Source organism: Lonchura striata, chromosome 1 (assembly GCF_046129695.1).
Source record: "Lonchura striata isolate bLonStr1 chromosome 1, bLonStr1.mat, whole genome shotgun sequence".
Lineage (NCBI taxonomy): Eukaryota > Metazoa > Chordata > Aves > Passeriformes > Estrildidae > Lonchura > Lonchura striata.
In genome coordinates, this window is record NC_134603.1 from 11,850,464 (window position 1) to 11,869,788 (window position 19,325).

Below are 19,325 nucleotides of genomic sequence, written 5' to 3' on the forward strand. Positions count from 1 at the left end.
TAAAAACACACCTTCCCTGTGTTTTTCTAAATATATATACTTACAATATATAGAAAATACATACTTACAAATACACAGACACTCGCCTATCAGTCTCATCCCAGTGGATTTTTACAGGTGATGAAATTAAGGCTGAAAACAACATTTACAACTAACTTTAATGGGAAAGAATTGTCCTAGACTAATAAAATGTTTCTTGCCTCTGGAAGCACGGACATGTCTGCACCACACAACAGAGCCTGGTTCAGTGCCCCAAGCTGCTTCTGAGCTTGCCTTCTTCAGAACAAGAGATGTGAGGGCTGGGAATATTTTAAAATAAGAGGTTTAGTGCTATCCTTCTTCTACCCAATTTGTCCTCTCAGAACTTGTTACAGTAACATTGGAATTTGGGAAAAATTTTCTTGAAATATTTTCCCTTAAAAGGAACAGCAAAATATTTGTTAAGGCCTTGTAATTGCTATTATGTCTCAGAATACTTTGTAAAACCAGTATTTAAAATGAAGAATTTAATTTCAAGACTTTTAATGGGTCTTTACTGTTCCATAAAATACTCATAGGCTGCTTTATGTATGATTTCCCATGGAAAGGAATATCAGCAAAATATTTTTTTTTATTATTCCAAAAAGTTCAAGTCCTAATTTCCAACTTGTTAGATCTTTTTTAAGCACAATTTCTTCTGTATTACTCAAGATCTCTACTGGCATATTATGAATTCTACAGAGATAATACATGCAGTTTTTATTTACAAGTCAACTGTATTAATGCTTTCTCTTGCCAAAACCCAATTCTTCTCATATTTTAAATTGCACTGACAGGTGAAAAACAAATATTTTAGTGTGAAGTGCAAGTCTGTCTCTAATAAAAGGTATGATTGTTATGAGCCAGCAGTAAATAATACCACTAGGTTTTTCTTGCTTCTGTAAATGAACCAATTATATTTCTCATCTTAGAGAAGCTCATTCAAAGAACACCGTCATTAAAGTAAATGCGGTAATTACTTAGAGTTTCCTCCATTTAGGGGAAACAGGAAATGTGTTGGAAAGACTTTTCAGAGAAAAAAAATCAGTAAGATAGGAAAACAAGCCCTTTTCACACAAGGCCTTCAAATTCTCAGAAACATTACCTCTCTGTCCCAAAGTGGAGGCAGCGTAGCTCAGGGCTAATAAGCCCTCATCAGAGCTTATTTAATCACTGTAATGTTTCAGTAAATGTAGCTGTCTTGGCACTGGGCTTAAGCTGCCATAGTTTCTGAGTCTGGTGCAGCTACATGTGAGCTGAAGTCCAATTGCAGGGACCAGACTTGTGGCACTACAGGAAACAGGAGGCACACGGTGACATGGTGCATCAGCAGCGTGCTGGCCGGACACGGCGCCGTGACCGGCGACAGAGCACGGCACAGTCACCTCCCGAAGCGGCCAAGGGCTGTATCGTGCACAGGTCTCGCCCTCAGACCTCACTGCCCACGGGTCAGTCCTGCTGCTGTGCACAAAGCGCTCAGCAAATCCCAGTGACCACCCAAGTGCCCAGCAGAGCTCAGGGACCTGCTCTCTGCAGAGCACTCTTACAGCCTGGGGTTCCCGGCTCCATCCAACCCCGGCTGCCGTGGGTGTCCCGATAGCGCTGGGCTGATAAGCACAACCTGTCCAGGTCCCTCAGGCAAGCTCCCAGCCACGGGCAATCTTAGCAAGCAGCTCAGCTCTTGAGATCAGCTCTTTGGTGAATTCAGCTCTTTAGTGATTTCAGCTCTTTGCTTGCTCAGTGCCTTGGCAGACGCAGGGATGAGAGAGGAGAAGGCTGTATGAGGTTCCACAGCCGTGTCTTTATTGGCAGCTCCTGCGAAGGGTTTCAGTGGCAGCTCTTCTGCCAAACTGGGCAGAGATGGGGTTTATATAGGGTACAGAGGTGCTGGAAATGGTCCAATAGTAAGGGTCGAGGCGAGTATGACCTATGGTCTTACAGAGAGATAAGGAGGGTCCGAGGGCACAAGAGGGGCTCCTTTGGCCCAGCCATCGTGACTTGGCATTTCTTACCCTGGGCAAGTGACCGCCAGGGAGGCCTCGCAGGGCTCTGGCTGCTACAACGCACGCAAAGCCCCACAAGCAGGCTGCAGTGTGCACGAGCCCTAGTCCAAGGGAAAGCACCAGAACTCGTATCAAACAGGAAGCCAAAACCAAGATAATCCCCTCACTCCAAGACAATCCATCACTGTCTTGTTTCAGCGTGGTTCAGTGGTCACAGCTACATTCACACGCACAAAAAACCCACAGAATCCAAGCTAAGCTTCCACAACCAACTGCAACAGCTTCATGCAGGCACAAGCGAACACTCATCAAGCACTTAAATGTTAACATTACCAACCCAAAATGAAACAGATGGGGGAGGAAAAATGCCAAAATATGTCTGTTTTTTCAATGCCCAGTATTTTGATTAGATGCTTAAAAACTTTTTTTTTTTCTCTGAACCCACACAGCCTCCCAGTCTAAATTTTGATATTTCTGCTTCTACAGCCCTTGGCATTCCTGACTTCAGAATTTAGAGGTTATGGGTAGCCCCAGACAGAGCATGGCTGCTCTTTTGCTAACCAGCTGGGGCATTGGCTGTGCTGCAGCTGAGCAGCAAGCTCAGGATGGGAAAACAATCCAGTTTTACAGGCAGCTTTGGAAACAAATCTGGCTGGCAGCAACTCCACATTTTGCACCACTGTGAACAAAGCAGTGAAGACTCTTAAAACAGAGCTGACAGTGGTTTATACACATAAATGAATAAACAAGACAATTCACATTCATAATATACAGCTGACAATAGAAAGGTTGATGTTTTAAAATCAGAAACACTGATATGTAAGATTCTCAGAAATGTGAAGGTTAGTTGAAATTGATATAAGTATCATCTCCAAAGTTAATTTTTGCAAATGCAGATATTTCCATGTGCTTTGGATATTTTCCAGTTTCTGCTGAAGAGAACTGACAAACAGGAAACAATCAAGGTTAAACTAAAGGACTCTAGAAAACCAATGTCTCATGTAAGCAAAGGTCAGGTGATGTTCCTCAAGCAAACATCCAATTCAGCATGAATCACATATTGATGTGGCACTTGAAGTGCTAACCGTGCCACAGTACTTAAGCTAGTGCTTTCAGAGCCCTGAATCCTCAAAAGGACCAAAAAAAACACCCAAAACCCCAACACAAAAAAACCCCAACCCACATAACCCTCTTACACAGACAAGGCAAAGGCAAAGACTGCACACAAACTTTAAGTGTAATGAAAACCAGCATTTCTTTCTGCCTCTAGCAGGCTTCCTTTGCATAAAACTTCTTCTGTGAATTGGCAGATCTCCTCTTTTTGGCATGAATTGCTGGTATGTGGCATTCATTCTGCTGCTTGAATGCTGGTAAGTCACAGAGCTAAATCTTTCCATTGCTGAAATTTCATTTCCCACAAAATTCATACAAAAAAATTCTCATATTACAAGGAGCTGCTACTTTCTTATCATGTGGCAAATGCATATCTCTGTGCAAAAAAAAAAAAAAAAAAAAGCAATGCAAGTCTGTATTGCCTACATCTCTCATACACACGCAAATATTTATGATTTTGAGAGGAAACAGGAATTGTTTGATGGCTTACAGTATACCACAGATGATGGCGTATCAGCATGTTTTTTATATAATGCTGTTATCTTTGTCCATAGTAGGAAAGAAGGAGCTTTGAGGGGCCTCATGGCTTCTCAAAGAGTAGTTTTAAAAAAAAACAGGAATATAAATTGAAACTGAATGTGGAAATATTCTGTAAGTTAAGAAGTAGAAGGCTGCCTCTGTTTTAACTTACACAGAACTGGTAAACTATGACATAGCTATTAGTCATTGTGTTATTAAGATAAATTAAATTCAGAACTATAGGACTATGCTTGAGATTTGTGTGGCTAATATGCACTATTTGGGAGAATTTCATCTCTTTTATACTGATATGTTTTTGAATTTTGTTCCATTTAAAATCTGTTTTTGTATAAAAGTGATCGTGTACAAGATTGTACATGAAACTATATTCAGTGGTGAAGCCTTGATTACCTTGAGATATCAGACCAGACTACACACCTCTAACAAAGCATGGATAAAATCTAAAAATACCAAGAAAATATGGAATTTGAATGAGTTATGGCATACCTAATTCTCTCAAAAACAGCTGTGAATTAGATCCACACCCACGAGTAATAAACTTCAAAAAATGAAGTCTTGTGAAAATGTCACATTAATCTACCGATGCAGTAAATGTCTACTCACCCACTACTTACTAAGATGATTAGTAAGGAAATCACAAGTTAAGCTTTATTCATCTGAAGAAAAATAGGAAAGAGGTTGCAAGGTTGATTTAACTCAGAAGATATTATTGTCACTTGACATTTACATGCAATGTATAATTCCATTCCCACTTACAGTCTGGGGAAAGCCTGTTAAAATTACTTCCTTAATGTGTGAACACTTCTTTGAATTGTGTTCTCTTCATCTGCCATCTTCTCCTTAAGCCAACTGCCTCCTTTTGTTAAGTCTTTTTTAATAGGAAAGTTCATTACATGTAATTTAAGGAGCAGTTTGAGATTGTCACCTTCAATTGAGTGCTGAAGATGCATATTTCAGAGCACTCTATAGTATCTGTTGATAATGTCAAAAAGGCAAAAGGGTCACACAAACATATGCTGAACAGCTCTAGCATGGGACTAATTGGAATTACCACATCTGTCTTCTCATTTTCACCCACATGGAACAGTCCTCCTTCCATTTATATGCCAGACTACTCTTTGCCTTTGTAAAAGCTAATACCTTTGGGGCAACTACAGAAGTTGCTTACATGGAAACACTGTGAGGAAGGCATTCAAATAACTTTTGTCATCTAGAGACTGATCAGCATACTGTCCTGCTTAAACCTGTTGATGTGGCTTTCTTATTTCTTACTTTTCCTTGTCCATCATTACACATTTCTTTGCCCCTTAATCCTCTTGCCTTCTATTCCTTCTTATCCAGTTCCCCTATTCCCACTTTTTTTTTCTGAGCACTTGCTAGCTAGCTTTTTGATTTTTTTCTCTATGTCCAAGTGCTCTCTCCCCAGTGATCACAATATTTGGAGGACACCTCTCACTCTCTCCCATCCTTTTATGTAACAGCAGCTCCAACACTCATAGCTGTTGGTTTTCTTTTATTGGCATAAAGGTCCATTAGCAAGAAAAAAAAAAAAAAAAAAAACTGAAACAATAAGAAAAAGGGCATACGTTGCCCAGTCATTAGAGTTGACTACACTGTTTGGGAACTCACCTAACATAAACACTGCCTGAGGGTGCCTGGGCAGTGTGAGTGCCAGCAGTTACTTGGTTACTACATGCCCCACACACGAGGTTGCGCTGTATGATGCTCATCAGTAATATCAGACCCTCTTCAATGCCTAGGAGAAGTACAGAAACTGTTCTGGTTTTTAGATTTTTTTTAAGAAGGGGCTGACTGTATGCTGACAATTTGGCAGATGCATCCCTATCTTTAATGGCATATAATGTATAATTCAGGCAAAGACTCTAAGCAAACAAGAATAAGACTAAATCCTGCTAACTACATTGTCCTTCATTAAGCTCTTTCAGTATTTCAAAGAAAGAACAACACAAATTACTCATGCCTGGAAAGTGGGTCTTACACCAGGACTGACTAAAGCAGGTCAGCTTGTGAAGTTGAAGATGCTTAAGGTGACTTGTTCATGATCTACCACTAACATCTTGAAGATTTCTGAACATATTGGGCTCTTTGATTATCGGATAGAAATGTAAGATCCAGTCCCTGAAAACTGCAACAAAAAAGAAAATACAAGGTTGAACTCTTTATTCAGAGATAGGATGGATTCTTCAGTTGAAATGCTGAACTGTGCATTTCACTGTAAATTTTCTTTCTGTAAGCAGTTCTAGTAGCACATTTTTTTGAATCAGTGTAAAATTTTCTATCTTCACATAGTATTATTCCACTAATGAACACCAGACTACTCTCCTGTAGACACAGTTGTGTCTCACTCAAAAACTTCATCTAAGTACAAATCTTCACTTAGTGCCCTGTGTGTATTTTAGTGGCTCAGACCATTTCATATCACCTGTAATTGTGGGATCACACCTACAGTTGTGACACTTCCTATTTGTCAATTCACCAAAAGGCAAGGATGGTATCTTTGCTGATCTGTTGTCTTCTGCTACCTTTTATTTCCCCTGTACACATATTTTTCTTGGCTATCTACCTATCTCCTACTTTTTCCAATCACCTACTACCATTACAGACCATTCAGATTTTTAGTCTCTTGTAATATAATTTCCCCAGGCACAGATGACATAAGCAAAACCAGAAGTGAATATCTACACAGGAGCTTGAGATATTCATACATCCTCGCAAAACATTCCTGACACCTTTTTTCGGTAGAAGGCAAACTCACGTTTTGTGAACTCCAGTGACTTCCTCAAGGCCAGAGTGTGATGCCAGTTTGAAAGCTCAGTTAGTCCCAGCCTTGAGGACTCAGAAAATTTAGACTCTAAGAGTACCTCAGTTATTTTATCTCATTCATGTTATGCTATTGTGTGTTCCTTGTTCTTCTTCAAAGAAAATGGTAAACAAAATGAGAAGGAAAACAAAATTATCTATGAAAATTATAATTAAAATATTTTAAAGTTCCTATTCAGACCACCAACCCCTGCCTATCCTTTAAAGGACAACATTTTTCATAGTGTCAGTAAAGAAAACAAAAGTCTTACATGCAATTCTAACTGAAAAAGCAAACACCCCCCTTTAAATTCCTGGAATTTAATCCGTACATATTCATTCTTCACTGGAGCATCAGTGTGCTATATAACATTGGTATAAATTTCATAAAAATAATTTCATGTCATAAAACCTGGATTTGAGTGAGAGGTTGTTTTTTTTTCAACTGAAAGTATTAAAAACCTCTAGTTATTAATTCTGTGCTAACTTACACCAAAAAGTTATATGAGTATCAAAAAAAACCAAGGTAAAAACTAGTAACAAGGTCTTGAATTTTTGAAGAGACGAACAAAGAGACAGGAAAAGAAAGAATTTTGAAAAGTGTCCTGTGTCTGTTTGTAGGGATCTGGATGAAGTTTCAGAATGATCTCATCTACATAAGTAAGGGCTTCTTTCATGTTTTGACCCAACACTAAGAACATGTCAGCACAATGCTCACTTTTTACCCAGAAAAATTTTTTTCCCAGTGGAAAGAATCAAGCAAAGAATACAATTGCTTTATATTCCTAATCTTTCTGAATACTGCCAACCCCAAGTTTTTTTCTACTTCCGTGGGTTCCTCCTCCTTCCCTATTTTTATGCACATAATTAGACCACTGAAAGCTAAATTCCAATCTACTTAAATTGATAAAAATTAAAGTCTTCAGAGTGGGTTCTTCAAAGCCCACACTACTTTCTATATATACTGTATGTCTCTACATTTAAGCATGAGTTAGTAGTATTATTTTCTTATCATCATATTTCTGCCACATTTCTGTAGCAGAAATATGATGATAAGAAAATGACTGATTTATATACTACAGAGAGTATTTTCATACAGTAAATTACACAGATAAAATATTCCTCTTTGGCTTTTGTTCAAAAAGGCTGATTTATCTTTGTGCTAAAGAGCCCACACAGGACCTCTGCAGTACTTCATAGTATTTCTAAGCTGCAACAGACCATCAGCATCATTCTGCTCTGATCTCATGCATAGCAGAGGCCAATGAACCTCACCCAGCAATTTCAAGCATATAACTCACAGCTGTAAGCTCACTCATTCTCTCAAGGTTAACATCACTAGTGCACAGAGGGTCTCCAAAAAGGTCTGTACAGCATTTAAATCCCACTTACGATCTATTTTGAAGACTACTGAGATTTTATGAGGTCTAGGACAGAGAAATTTATAGTAACTACGGGTACATGAGGTAACCCACCAGGTGACTGCAAATCTTTCTGACTCACAATGACCTCTGGGGGAGAAAACTACCCACTGCCTTAGAAAAATACATAGGAAAATAGAATCAATATTCACACATACATATGCATGTATTTGACACCAGGCACTATGTAAATACCACCTACCAAAATCTGTGAAATAAAACTGTGCAGTTTTCATCTAAGCACTTGTAAGAGTTCTGATAAAACCCAGGACTGTCCAGCTCTGACCTTCTGCTCAGGTGCACACTGTCAGTACATTTCCATGAGAACACACTAAGGAAAATTATTCTGTCCAGATATTCAGCTAAGCTTTAAAGCAAGCCTGGATTTCACTCTGAATGATACTCTCTAGATCAACCACAACATAGCTGCTTCATGCAAGAATAAATGTATAAAATGCAATGATCTGTATTGATCTGATAATACAAACTCTCTTTTTATTCATCTGAATCCTCCATTTATATTTTATTGTCACAAAATGCAAAAGTATGCACCAACACTTCTAAATCCATTCTAGGAGAGAATTCCAGAGTGCCACAGCAGGTTAAGCAAAAAACAAAGCCTCTGCTGCCACCTAAAGGATTTCTCTGTCCTTCGAACTGCTGAAGTTGAGGAACAAAAATACTTGGATGCACCCAGCTTAATGAGCACCCAAACTGAAAAAGAGCTATCAGAACAAAAGCATGCTGCTTAAGACAATAATACAGCTGCTTAATATATCTTATTACAGCTTAATATAGCTGCTTTCCCCTCACTGCACTGCTCTTCTTGCAGTCAAAATTACAGTAGGAAATAGTAACAACACTACATATTTGCTTCTTCCCACTTTGTAAGATTACAGACTACAGTCAGAGTGAGTTTGGATAAATATAAAAGAACAAAAAATGTTCATTACAAGTCATATTTTTCCAGATTTTGAAACAAGGCACATTTCCAAATTCTCCTTTTTTGGACTGCTGCTTTGAAGAATACCTTCCAGAACCAACCAGTATGTTCCAGCAATGGGCTTATCAGTGATGGATGTAAGCATTGCAAGTAAAGAGAGGTAGGAAAAAAAATTAATCCAACTCTCTCTTCTCAAAATTTTTATATTGATTGCAGAGCATAATGCAAAAAATGTAACTTTTTTGTTTCCAGAAAAGCATTTCACAGGAACTCAACAAGTCTTTCTTGTTTCAAAGAATAACATTACTTGAAGAAGAAATACTCCAAGTGTAACACCATGTACTTCAAAAAAACATATCTTTCTCACTGTTAGTTGAAAGGTTAAATATCTGTACAACAATACAAGGAGCATAGCACAATAAAAGCATAAGTTAAGATTAAAAGCACATCTTCCCTAAAATGATTAATCTTAAGCAAGGGATTTGAAGGAAAGCAAAATTAGTATTTTTGGGAAAGGAATATGGAACATTTTATTTCCCATACCACAAAATATAAGCTTACTTTGGACAACAGGAAAAGAACTTCCCCAAGAAAGATGTAATTTTGGTGTCTACACTGAGTTTGTGCACGTCGCCAATCAACATCACAGACACTGGTGTAGCAACAAAGCAGATCAATGAAAAACAGCTTCTGGCAGGGAGAAAACTGGGGTTAAAATAAAACTTCCTCTGTGAACAGCATGGAATCATGAGGGAATTCTTGCAGCTTCACAGGAAGCATGTAGTAGAGTCTAACACAGAAGGATGAACTTCATGCATCATTGGCCTCTCTTCATTTTCTACCTCCTCTACTAGAAAACATTTCTGTATAGCAAGTGTCAGTGAAAAGCCATTTATCTCCAGAATCAGCTTTGACATTCTACACCTATATTCTCCAACAAGAAAACGGAAAATCTACATTTAGGTTCTCCAATAAGAAAGAACCTGTATTCCAACAGTGCATATAAAACTGTTTGCTACTTTCTTCTCACGAGCACCTTCACAGATATATGGACCTAAGAGTGAAAACCAAGGTTTGATTTCTCATGAACAGCCCCTGCAACACAGAGTATAGCTTTAACCCATTACGAGGCCGCTGTGAGGTGGATGCTTGACCAAACCACCACTTGTATGTGACAGAAGGCAGGATGTGCAAGAAAAGATCTTGGCATGGCTTATCTTGCCTGGACAAGAAGAGGGCAGCACGGCAAAGTTTATCCCGCTTACTTCCTCTGTCAGAGGACCTTCAAGCTCACATATCTTACACAAGCTGTTATTCCAGCCTATTTGCTACAGCCTGTTCTCAGGACAAGTACCTTATATTTGGATTATTTTATGAAGCACAATGATTTCTAACACCATGGAAACTATTTTAGAAGCACAGGTGTCAGCAGGTTGATTTCTGGATCTCAAAACAATTATATTGTAGTCATTTCATGCACAAGAACTTGATCAATGTCAAGATTCGTGTTATGGTACGATATTGCAGGAATCCTGGATTTGAGTTTCCAAGGAAAAATAAGCTAGGAAAAAAAAGGAACAAGAAAACAAATTAACCAAATTATTTGATATTCAAGCACAGCTGCAGAGTCCATTTTCATACTGGAGTTTATACCATTCCAAGTAGAAGTTATAGGTCAATGACAGAGAAACTTACATGGAAAGGGCCCCTCTCTCAGGGATGAACAAACTTAGAATGTTCAAGTCTGACTGTTTTAGGCTGCTGCAACGTGTTTAGAAAGTTACTCCAAAAAATAGTGGCTATTCCATATAAACTCATCCAACTGTCTATCAAAAGGCTGGCAATAATTTCATAAAACAAGGCTAACTGCCACGTCCGTATGCTCCACACTTCTATGTCAACAACCCTCAGCAACGTTTAAAGCTATTCTTCTTAAAACCATTTTAAGTGAGCAGTGATATAAGTCAAAGTAATGTGGGTAATGTCACAGGGTTAGAACATCCTGCATTATCAACTACTGTTTAATTAGTACTGAACACACATGATGACACTGGATCTCAATCAACTGGAGATTAGAAAGCATTTGGAAAAGGAGGACATGGCACATATGAGATGCAGTGCTGCACACATGAAGAAAAGTGCAGAGGCAGCCCTGGGACAGGGAAAGACAGATGGAGTAAGCAGACAGAATTGAGGTAAACTCTGCTGGCAGAAGAAGCAGGTTATGTAATGTAACCAGACAAGAAAGAAACCCAGAGCTTCAAGTCTAACTTAATCTGGGGAACATGCCAAAGAATTGTATCACCAACATTTTAAAGACTCCTGGGCCTGTTCTGTACACAGTGGTGAGCAGAAAAACCCTTCAAAGAATGGTAAGAAAACAGGAGGAATTCTCAAGCAGATCCTGATACTGCTACAGGAAGATCCCTGCTATGTAATACAGATGGCAAACAGCCATGGGCAGCAGCTGACCATAACATTCAGCAAGTTTTGAAGAAATGGTAGCTCTTTTTCTTTCCTCAAGTAAGATTAGAATTCACCTTCAGTAACTGCTTCCCAAAAACAGCTATTCCATATTTCATGGCCTCTACGCTGCACACTGGGAAAATGATGTGTGGTTGAAAGAATGTCCCAGACATCAAGGAAAGGTCTTGCTTTCTACAGAAAACACATTCAGCTAATTAGACAAAATCCTAAGTGTTCATTCTTTAAAATGCTTTTCAAAAGTTTAAAGCTAAGAAATGTTTATCTTGTCTGTAGTTAGTATACTCTCCAGACCTCCCAATTATTTCCCACTTGTACTGGACAATCCTCCCAGCTTAGACTCCAGCCCAAAGTAACACCCCATCTAAAAAGCAGCTGTTGGACTGGAAGCTTGGCGATGACCAGGAGTTAGATTTCTTCAAATATCCACAGCTCTCCACACTTTACAATCCCATATTCTTGAAAAAGTTCTGCTGAAGAATCACCTGAAATTCCCATCCTCAGCAAGCTGACCAAATTTACATCCAAAAATTTTGAGTAAAGCTGGGAATGGATGTCTGTCATGGATATGACAGGTTTGTACTGGGCCAGCATATTCTTACCATAATCAGCACCTCAGTCAACATGGAATTGTAGGTTTCACTAATTCCAAAAACAGAGAATAAAACTTATTGTTCAAGTATTTGACATGGATGTCCATCAGTGCTTTCTAAGGCTACAGAACTACTCCAAGTAGCTAAGTAAAAACAGTTCAGCAACCAAAAGAAGTAAATTAGCAGTGCAAACAGGTGTTCCCCTGTGTGCATAGGTGTCAACACATGGTTCAAAGTTCAATACTCAGAGCATTACTATTCAGAGATGTTGCCAAACAAGTGACAAATGACTTAATGAATTCTCTTTCTGCAATCACACTACCAAAGCTCAAAACCAGAATGAGATAAGATTTAGGAAGATGCAAATTATAGTAGAACTGAGAGGATTTTACTTGCATTATAAGTGATTTTGAACAGTGTCATCTTCAAAATCTCAAATTCATTAGGTCTCCAATCCAGCAAAGGATATATGCTTTAGGATATAAGTGCTTTAGCATTAAAATATTCAGACCCTAAGGCTGGTGGACCACTCACAAATATCAGTGTGTCCTCTCCTTCAGTATTTTACTAGCCTGGGCCACACAATGTCCAAGAATATTTTGAGCACAGGCAGGACATACTGAAATTGAGCGTGCACAGTCTGTTTTTTTGCTTACATCATTTATTTATACAGTAACTTGTCAAAATGCTTCTATACAAAAACAGTGTTCTTTAAAGAAAAGAAAAATGCAACCATTAGACAATGTCAGTATCTAAAAGATAATCAGCAGAAAGACTAAGAAGGACAAAAGTTTATCTTTCTATTTCACTCATTAAATAAAATGAGCCTTCAAATTGGCTGTTTCACATTCAGTTTGCTGAAATGAATTTTCACCTTTAGATCCTTAAATCCTTCCAGGAACTTTTAAAATTCTGTCTCTTTGCCAGCACATGTTCATAACACCAATGTTAAATGCTAGAAGTCATCAGGGTCTCAATTGACAGGGAGATCTTAATCAAGAATTCAACTTCATGGACATCAACAAAACCCCTTAAAAGATAAAAGGTTTCCATTATCAGATACATTAAAATGATTCTGCACTCATTTAGCTATTATTAATAATAGCCTTATCAATAATAGTCTTATTTTTCTAGAGATTGTACAAGTTCATAAATGAGCAATGCCTGACCCAAATATTGAACACAAGTAATTTATTTTCATAAATCTATGCAGGAATAGAACAAAATAAGCATTTAATAAATACATTTTACAGTAAATGTTTTCAGGATTTTGTATATGGAGACTAGGAATTAAGAGAGGAACAACCACTCATTGAACTAACTTTTCTGTCTTTTCAGTTACCTTAAAAAGCAAATGTAATTTTTTCTCATGTACTATGTTGTGTACTTCACTACTGTTCACAAAAAACAGCACTGTCCATTACAAAAGACTAAAGAAACAAAATACATACACAGAAAAAGTACTTGTAAACTAAAACAAACAGTTGCAACAGAATTCCTTACTTCTACAAAGCCTAGCAATGAAACATGTCAGAAGCAGGACAGTCAAATTTTGCAAAGCAAATTACAAATGAGACAGGAAGAACACATAAATATATTATCTAACTCTATGTCTCAAAATTAAATTAGTATTTTGCCTCAGAACATGAAGGCAAAGTAGGATAGATGAGCAACAGCTTTAGAAATAGAAATTGCCACATACGAGCTGGAGGTAAGAGCTGAACAGTCAAGTCCAAAAGATCAGATGATGCTAACTCTAAAACACCAAGGGTTTACCAAAGCATGTCATGCCACAGAAACCCAGTATCTTTCCTGGTCACATTCTTTAAGGGGAACAAGAACTTGAAGTCAAAGCAGAGTAGTCAGCAGAATGAAAACCAAACCTTACAGAAGTGATGACTTTCACTATTTGTTCATTCCACATAAATACATCTGCAAGGAAAGGTGTAGGAGTGAAGACAACTGTTGTAGGTAAAAATGTAATTTGGGAACACCAGACCAAAATCCTACAAAATCTGGAATACCTACAAATCCTACAAATCTGGAATACCTTCTCTGTAGTGCAATGGGATGTACTATGATAATAGATCATGCTTGATAATTCTCTAACCATGATTCAACAGGAAAGTTGCCTCTACTAGAATATAATGTGTTATGGTCTAGGAAGGAGCTGTTTTCCAATCACATGATATAATATAACTGTAACCCAGTATTTCATCTCCTCCTGTCCAGACAGAATGCAAAAACCAGTCCTTTTGGTTACTGAGTTAAATGAACAAAATAATTTCAAGATTTTAATTAAAGATTAATGTGTCAGAAGCAGGTAAATGAGGAAGAGACATTTCTGAGGAGTACAAGGCTCAGACTTGCAGCTGCAGACCTGCACAGTTGAACTTATTGTTGCCTTACACCCTTCCCAGTAGGAATGCAACAGGGGCATCTACCGAAAAGTGAAATCAGTAAAAAACTTTTAATTTTTGTATAAATAATTAACTTCTGCAGTCTTGGGGATGAAAGAATTCAATACATTCAATGTATTTCTATTCATTGTTTATGACAAAGTAGGAGAGATGGTGACTGCTAAAGCAGAGGGGAAATGGAACGGGTTACACGAGTTTTATGTCAAAGGGAATCCCCAGGTGACTGTTCAGACAAGCTTTCCATTTCCTCTTCCTGCTAGAAATGGCAGCAGTATGGATAAAAAGGTGAAAGAAGAGAGAATTATCACACTAGACAATGAGAGAATTATCACACTAGACAATGAGAAAAACATTAATCTTGATTGTATGTAATCTTTGGCATAGTTGAGTCCAAGATTTATTAATGAAAAGCAGAGCTTTTCTTTCAGAAGATTCTTGCTCTTCACTCTCCACTCTTTATTAAAACTATCAGGGGTTTGGAGCTTTAAAGTTTTTATTTTTCCCTAGTGAAAACATTAACACAGATCTAAGATAAGGAAATGGGTCAGCTAATGTTTCTCTTTGAAAAGTAGCTTTGCAGTGCTCCTTTTATTGAAAGTGAAATAGTAATGACAAGACTGCTGACAGTAATCAGAGATTTAAAGTACCCCACTTTGGAAATGTCCAAATTGAAGCAACCTAAAAAAGGCCTAATTTTCAGGAGAGACAGCATTTTAAAAAACTGCATCTCCTAACAGGTGTCTCAAGCTTTGTATTCAACATCTTTAGCATTATTTTAATATATTTTGCCCTGAATGTCAAATAAAACACACACAAAGAAGTAGTATGATACTGAAAACTCATTTTATTCAGCAACTTGAGGGGTGTTCTCCATCTCATTCAGTAATTTTAAAGTTTCTACAAAGCTGTAAGGTAACAATCACTGGAACACAATTAGTCTTGGCTGTCACAAAAGCAAGGACAACATTTGCCGGGTATTTACATTTTCACTGAATTTATCTTTTAAATGAAATCTTTCATTTAAGTGAAATGATTGTAATGAAAACATCCTGCCCAAGCCAGAAGAGCTATAATAAAGATTGATATTAACAGTAATTAAGTCAAAATACATAGGGCTGGGACTAATCTGTCAGATTCAGGATGCAATACAAGAGAGAATATACTTACTGAAACTTTCCACAAGGTCAAGGGCAACCTGAGTAGTCACATCCATTCCAGACTTGATGAAGGTCTGGCAGTTTTTCAAAGAAGAAAGAGCAGAATCTATTGCATTGAACGAGACTCTTGGACCATCTGACATCTTGAAATTGTTACTCTATAAATAACAGGAAGAACAAATTAAAAGCAGTCTGCACACAAAGAATTTGGGAGAGAAAACGTAAGTTCTAATAGATAGCTAAAACATAAAGCACTGTCGACAGAATCACTGAAGCATTAGGGAGCAGGGATGAAAACTTAGCTCCCAAGATGTTGATAATTTCAGTGAAATTCATTGCAGGTTTTCAATTCACCTCCTATTCAGTATTAAGCAAAACTACACCACTACAAGCAACTCAGAGTTTTCCTCTGCTCATTTCTATTGCTAAACCACAGTGAAGTTCAAAGTCCACAATTATGTCTGCTTGAAAACTACTGCTCTATTTCAGATCCAAAAGAAGATCCAAAAAAGCCCATATGCCCAAAAACTTGTCTGGGTTATCTAGCCATATAATCAATTAGGCTAGGAAGAAATACAATTTCTCACATTCAATTTAGTTTCATCAGCAGTTGACCTTTGGAAAAAATAATCTAACAAATTGTCACTCTACTAAGAACGTACTTAAGAGTAAAACATCTAGCATAATTTTCAAATAAAAGCCCACCTTAAAAATGCTGCCTACTTCTGCCAAAGATGCTACAAACTTTTGGTACCCATCTTCCATTACCACAAAATAAAGCCACACAGGTACCATTGTTTATCTTCTTTACCACCCTCTGGATCTGCAATACACACCCAGAGCCTACACCCTTGTGGGGATTAGCTGCTCTGTCATTATTAGAACCTTCAAGTCTTTTTGCCTATGCTGTGCCTATCCACACTGCTCACATCCATTGGTTTCTTCTCAAAAATCCTCATTTTCTTCTCTTCCTTCTTCATCCTTTGCCATAACCCGCTCAGACATGTAGCTACCATGAGTAACATGAACCTGGTATGCAGAATTTTATACTTCAAGTTGCAGACTAGAAAAATTTTGCATCAGCTTTAGATACACCAAAAAAAAAAAAAAAAGAAATAAAAAAAAGAAAAATAGATACAGCAAAGCAGAACTCTTAGATAGACAGAAGTATTGCATTTTTCCATGTAAAGAATAACTAGTATGTTCAAGGACTATATTGAGATGCCATTGGGGGAGATAGAGAGTAGAATCCACAAACAAATTTGGGGTATACCAGAGGGGGAAGAGTTGTTCTATCAATAACAGCCTTTAATAGGCTATAATCCAACAGCAATCTGGAAAACATGTTAACAGAAAGTATAGTGCTTTTCCCAAGCTTTGTATACCTAAGCTGTATCTCTCTCCACTGCTTTCCCTGAGACTCCAGAACTACACCTTGTGCTCACCCTAACCTGAACATTGCCATATTCCTCACAATACAGACTGAGACCTGCTGTCTCTTAATGTTTATTTCCAATCATTTTCCTTTTTTACATTTATAAAATGTGCTTGGCCAGTCAATACTATCTTTTAGTACACCATCTTTAGGTCATGTGCTTCCAGCAACATTTTAACAACAGTTCAACCTCACAACAAATTTAACTTCTTAATTACATGGAAATTTTTATTCCTCTCTATCCCCTTCTAAAGGTGCATCTTTCCACCGATGCAGCAGGCTTCAACAGCTCTTGTTATGTCAGCTCATGCTCTTCCTGACAGAAGACTGTGACTGATATCATTAGAGGTCTTTAGAGGCTGTCAAACTGACAACAGAAGACAAGGAAAAGGTTCCTTATAGAACTCCCTGAAAGTAAAGAAAAAGGATGCTCTTGAAGATTTAATAACAAATTCCTTCAGCTAGTATATTATTTAACTTTTTTTTAAGGTACTTGTTTGCCATCTTAGCAAGACTGTTTGTATAGAACCTCTGTGATCCAAACGTACACTATGGAATAGTCACATAAAATCATGTTAGCAGCTTTATCTTTCTGAGCCCATTTTGTGTATCAAAGTTAACAAAGAGAGCCTAATTCCCTTCTTGAACTTGGCAAATCTCACTGAGAAAACCTGCTGTTCTTTTGGAAATTTCACAGATATGCACTGTGAAAGCAGGAATCTGAAAAAAAGATACAAACAACAGTGAAAAGTTAAAAAGGCTCTTTGTTCTCATGAGCAAATTACACAGGAGCAGAAGTTATGGTTATGACATTAAATCATATCATTGCATGGTAGGTTAATCTCAATCTGTCTTTTGGAAAGTAACTTCTTTTAGATTAATTTTCCTTTTTTTTTTTTTTTTTTTTTTTTTTTTTTTTTAATAAAAGGCTATTTTTCTTAGAAACTTGTTACAATCCTATAATGCCCCAGCCTACTTGATGGGTTCAGAGGAAGGCATTGGGATATACCCTGGGCAGTGCATGGGAAAAACAACCAAATTACCAGGAGACTCAATAACAACTTTTATTTCCAAACTTTGGAACGTTCAAGTAGAATAGGGTACTTGGCAAATTTTAAAACATCCAGACAAAAATCAAGTACTTCCCAAACTTTAGCTCAGCGAACTTTTAACTTCTCCAGACACAAGAAGAAACTGGAAGTTTCCAGTCTGACTTACATATTTTGAGAAGAGTATGCCAGAAAACCAGAGAAAGAAAGAAAAAAAAAAAATGGGGAGAGAAAAGTAAATGGCCATCACCCCAGGATCCAGCATTGTCTCAGCAACTTCTAAACCCCTGGCAGCAGAGCATGTTTGGCACACGTGTTGCTTTGCTTATATCTTCTGTGCTCTGCCACTTCAGGGCTTACAGATCCTGTACCCCCACCACTTCCCAGCTGGCTCTTTTGAGCCGGTCAACTGTTCCTCAAGTCTCCTACAGATCCCAAGGCAAAGATTTCACTCTTGAACTAAGTGAATTCCTCAGCTCAGTGGAGCTGTCCATTCTACCTTTCAAGGGAGGGGCACATTCCTCTCTGTAACTGGTTTCACTGCAGTGTTTCTACCGCACTCTTTTCGGCAGGAAGGTCTTCAGTGGGCGCATCAAAGCACTTATCATGTGCAACCTCCAGCCCCTTCACTTCTGGAAAACACAACCAGCAAACTCCGTGATGAATGGGAGACTATCGAGGACACTTTTTTTTTCTTTCAGGAAGTGATGAAATGGTCCAGACAGGATAAAGAACAAGATAACCCTACAGTTTCTATTCCGTTCGCTATTTTAAATATTTGAGGAAATTACCTAAACTTTCTATTCTTCAATGTCTCAATTTCTATTATTATATAGTATTCTATAGAATTCTTCAACGAGTATGAACCAGAGGTAAGAAAAAAGTATTATTTGCTTCTGTAACAGCAGCTCCACAGGTGCCAAGTGCTCTCCGAGCAGCAGGATCAGTGTCCAGCCCGGGCACACTCGGTGATGAGCGCCCACAGGGAGACGGCCGGGCGGGGAGCAAGCTCGCCGAGCAGGGCTCCGGCTCCCAGGGCCTCTGGCCGCCTCCCCGGCCAGGGCCGGCCGCCGGCCAGGGCAGGCCGGGCAGTCCCACACGGACACACGGCCCCGCACCCGCCCGCCGCCGCCCCGGAGCGCTGCCCGAGCCCGCGGAGGGGACGGGGCCGGCGGGGCAGCCCCCCTCGGCGGCGGCGCTGCTCACCTCGTCCCGCAGCCCGGCAGCGCAGCGGTCCCGGCGCGGCCCCGCGCCGCCTCCCGCAGCAACCGCAGGCGGGCAGCGCCGGCACCGGGGCGGGCGGAACCGCCTCATCAGCCGGCGCCGTCA

The 19,325-nt window shown here is 38.7% G+C and overlaps 1 protein-coding gene across 1 annotated transcript in view; it reads right to left on the bottom strand.

Annotated features, from left to right (window-relative positions):
- NSMCE2 (NSE2 SUMO ligase component of SMC5/6 complex) overlaps positions 1-19,325 on the bottom strand; it is a 132,342-nt gene extending 113,017 nt beyond the window's left edge. Inside the window, exons 1-2 of the mRNA XM_021542346.3 lie at positions 19,203-19,325; positions 15,523-15,670 (exon numbers count right to left, since the gene is read on the bottom strand). Coding sequence (XP_021398021.2) covers positions 15,523-15,670; positions 19,203-19,310 — 256 coding nt within the window. The 5' untranslated portion in view covers positions 19,311-19,325. The remainder of the gene's footprint in view (positions 1-15,522; positions 15,671-19,202) is intronic.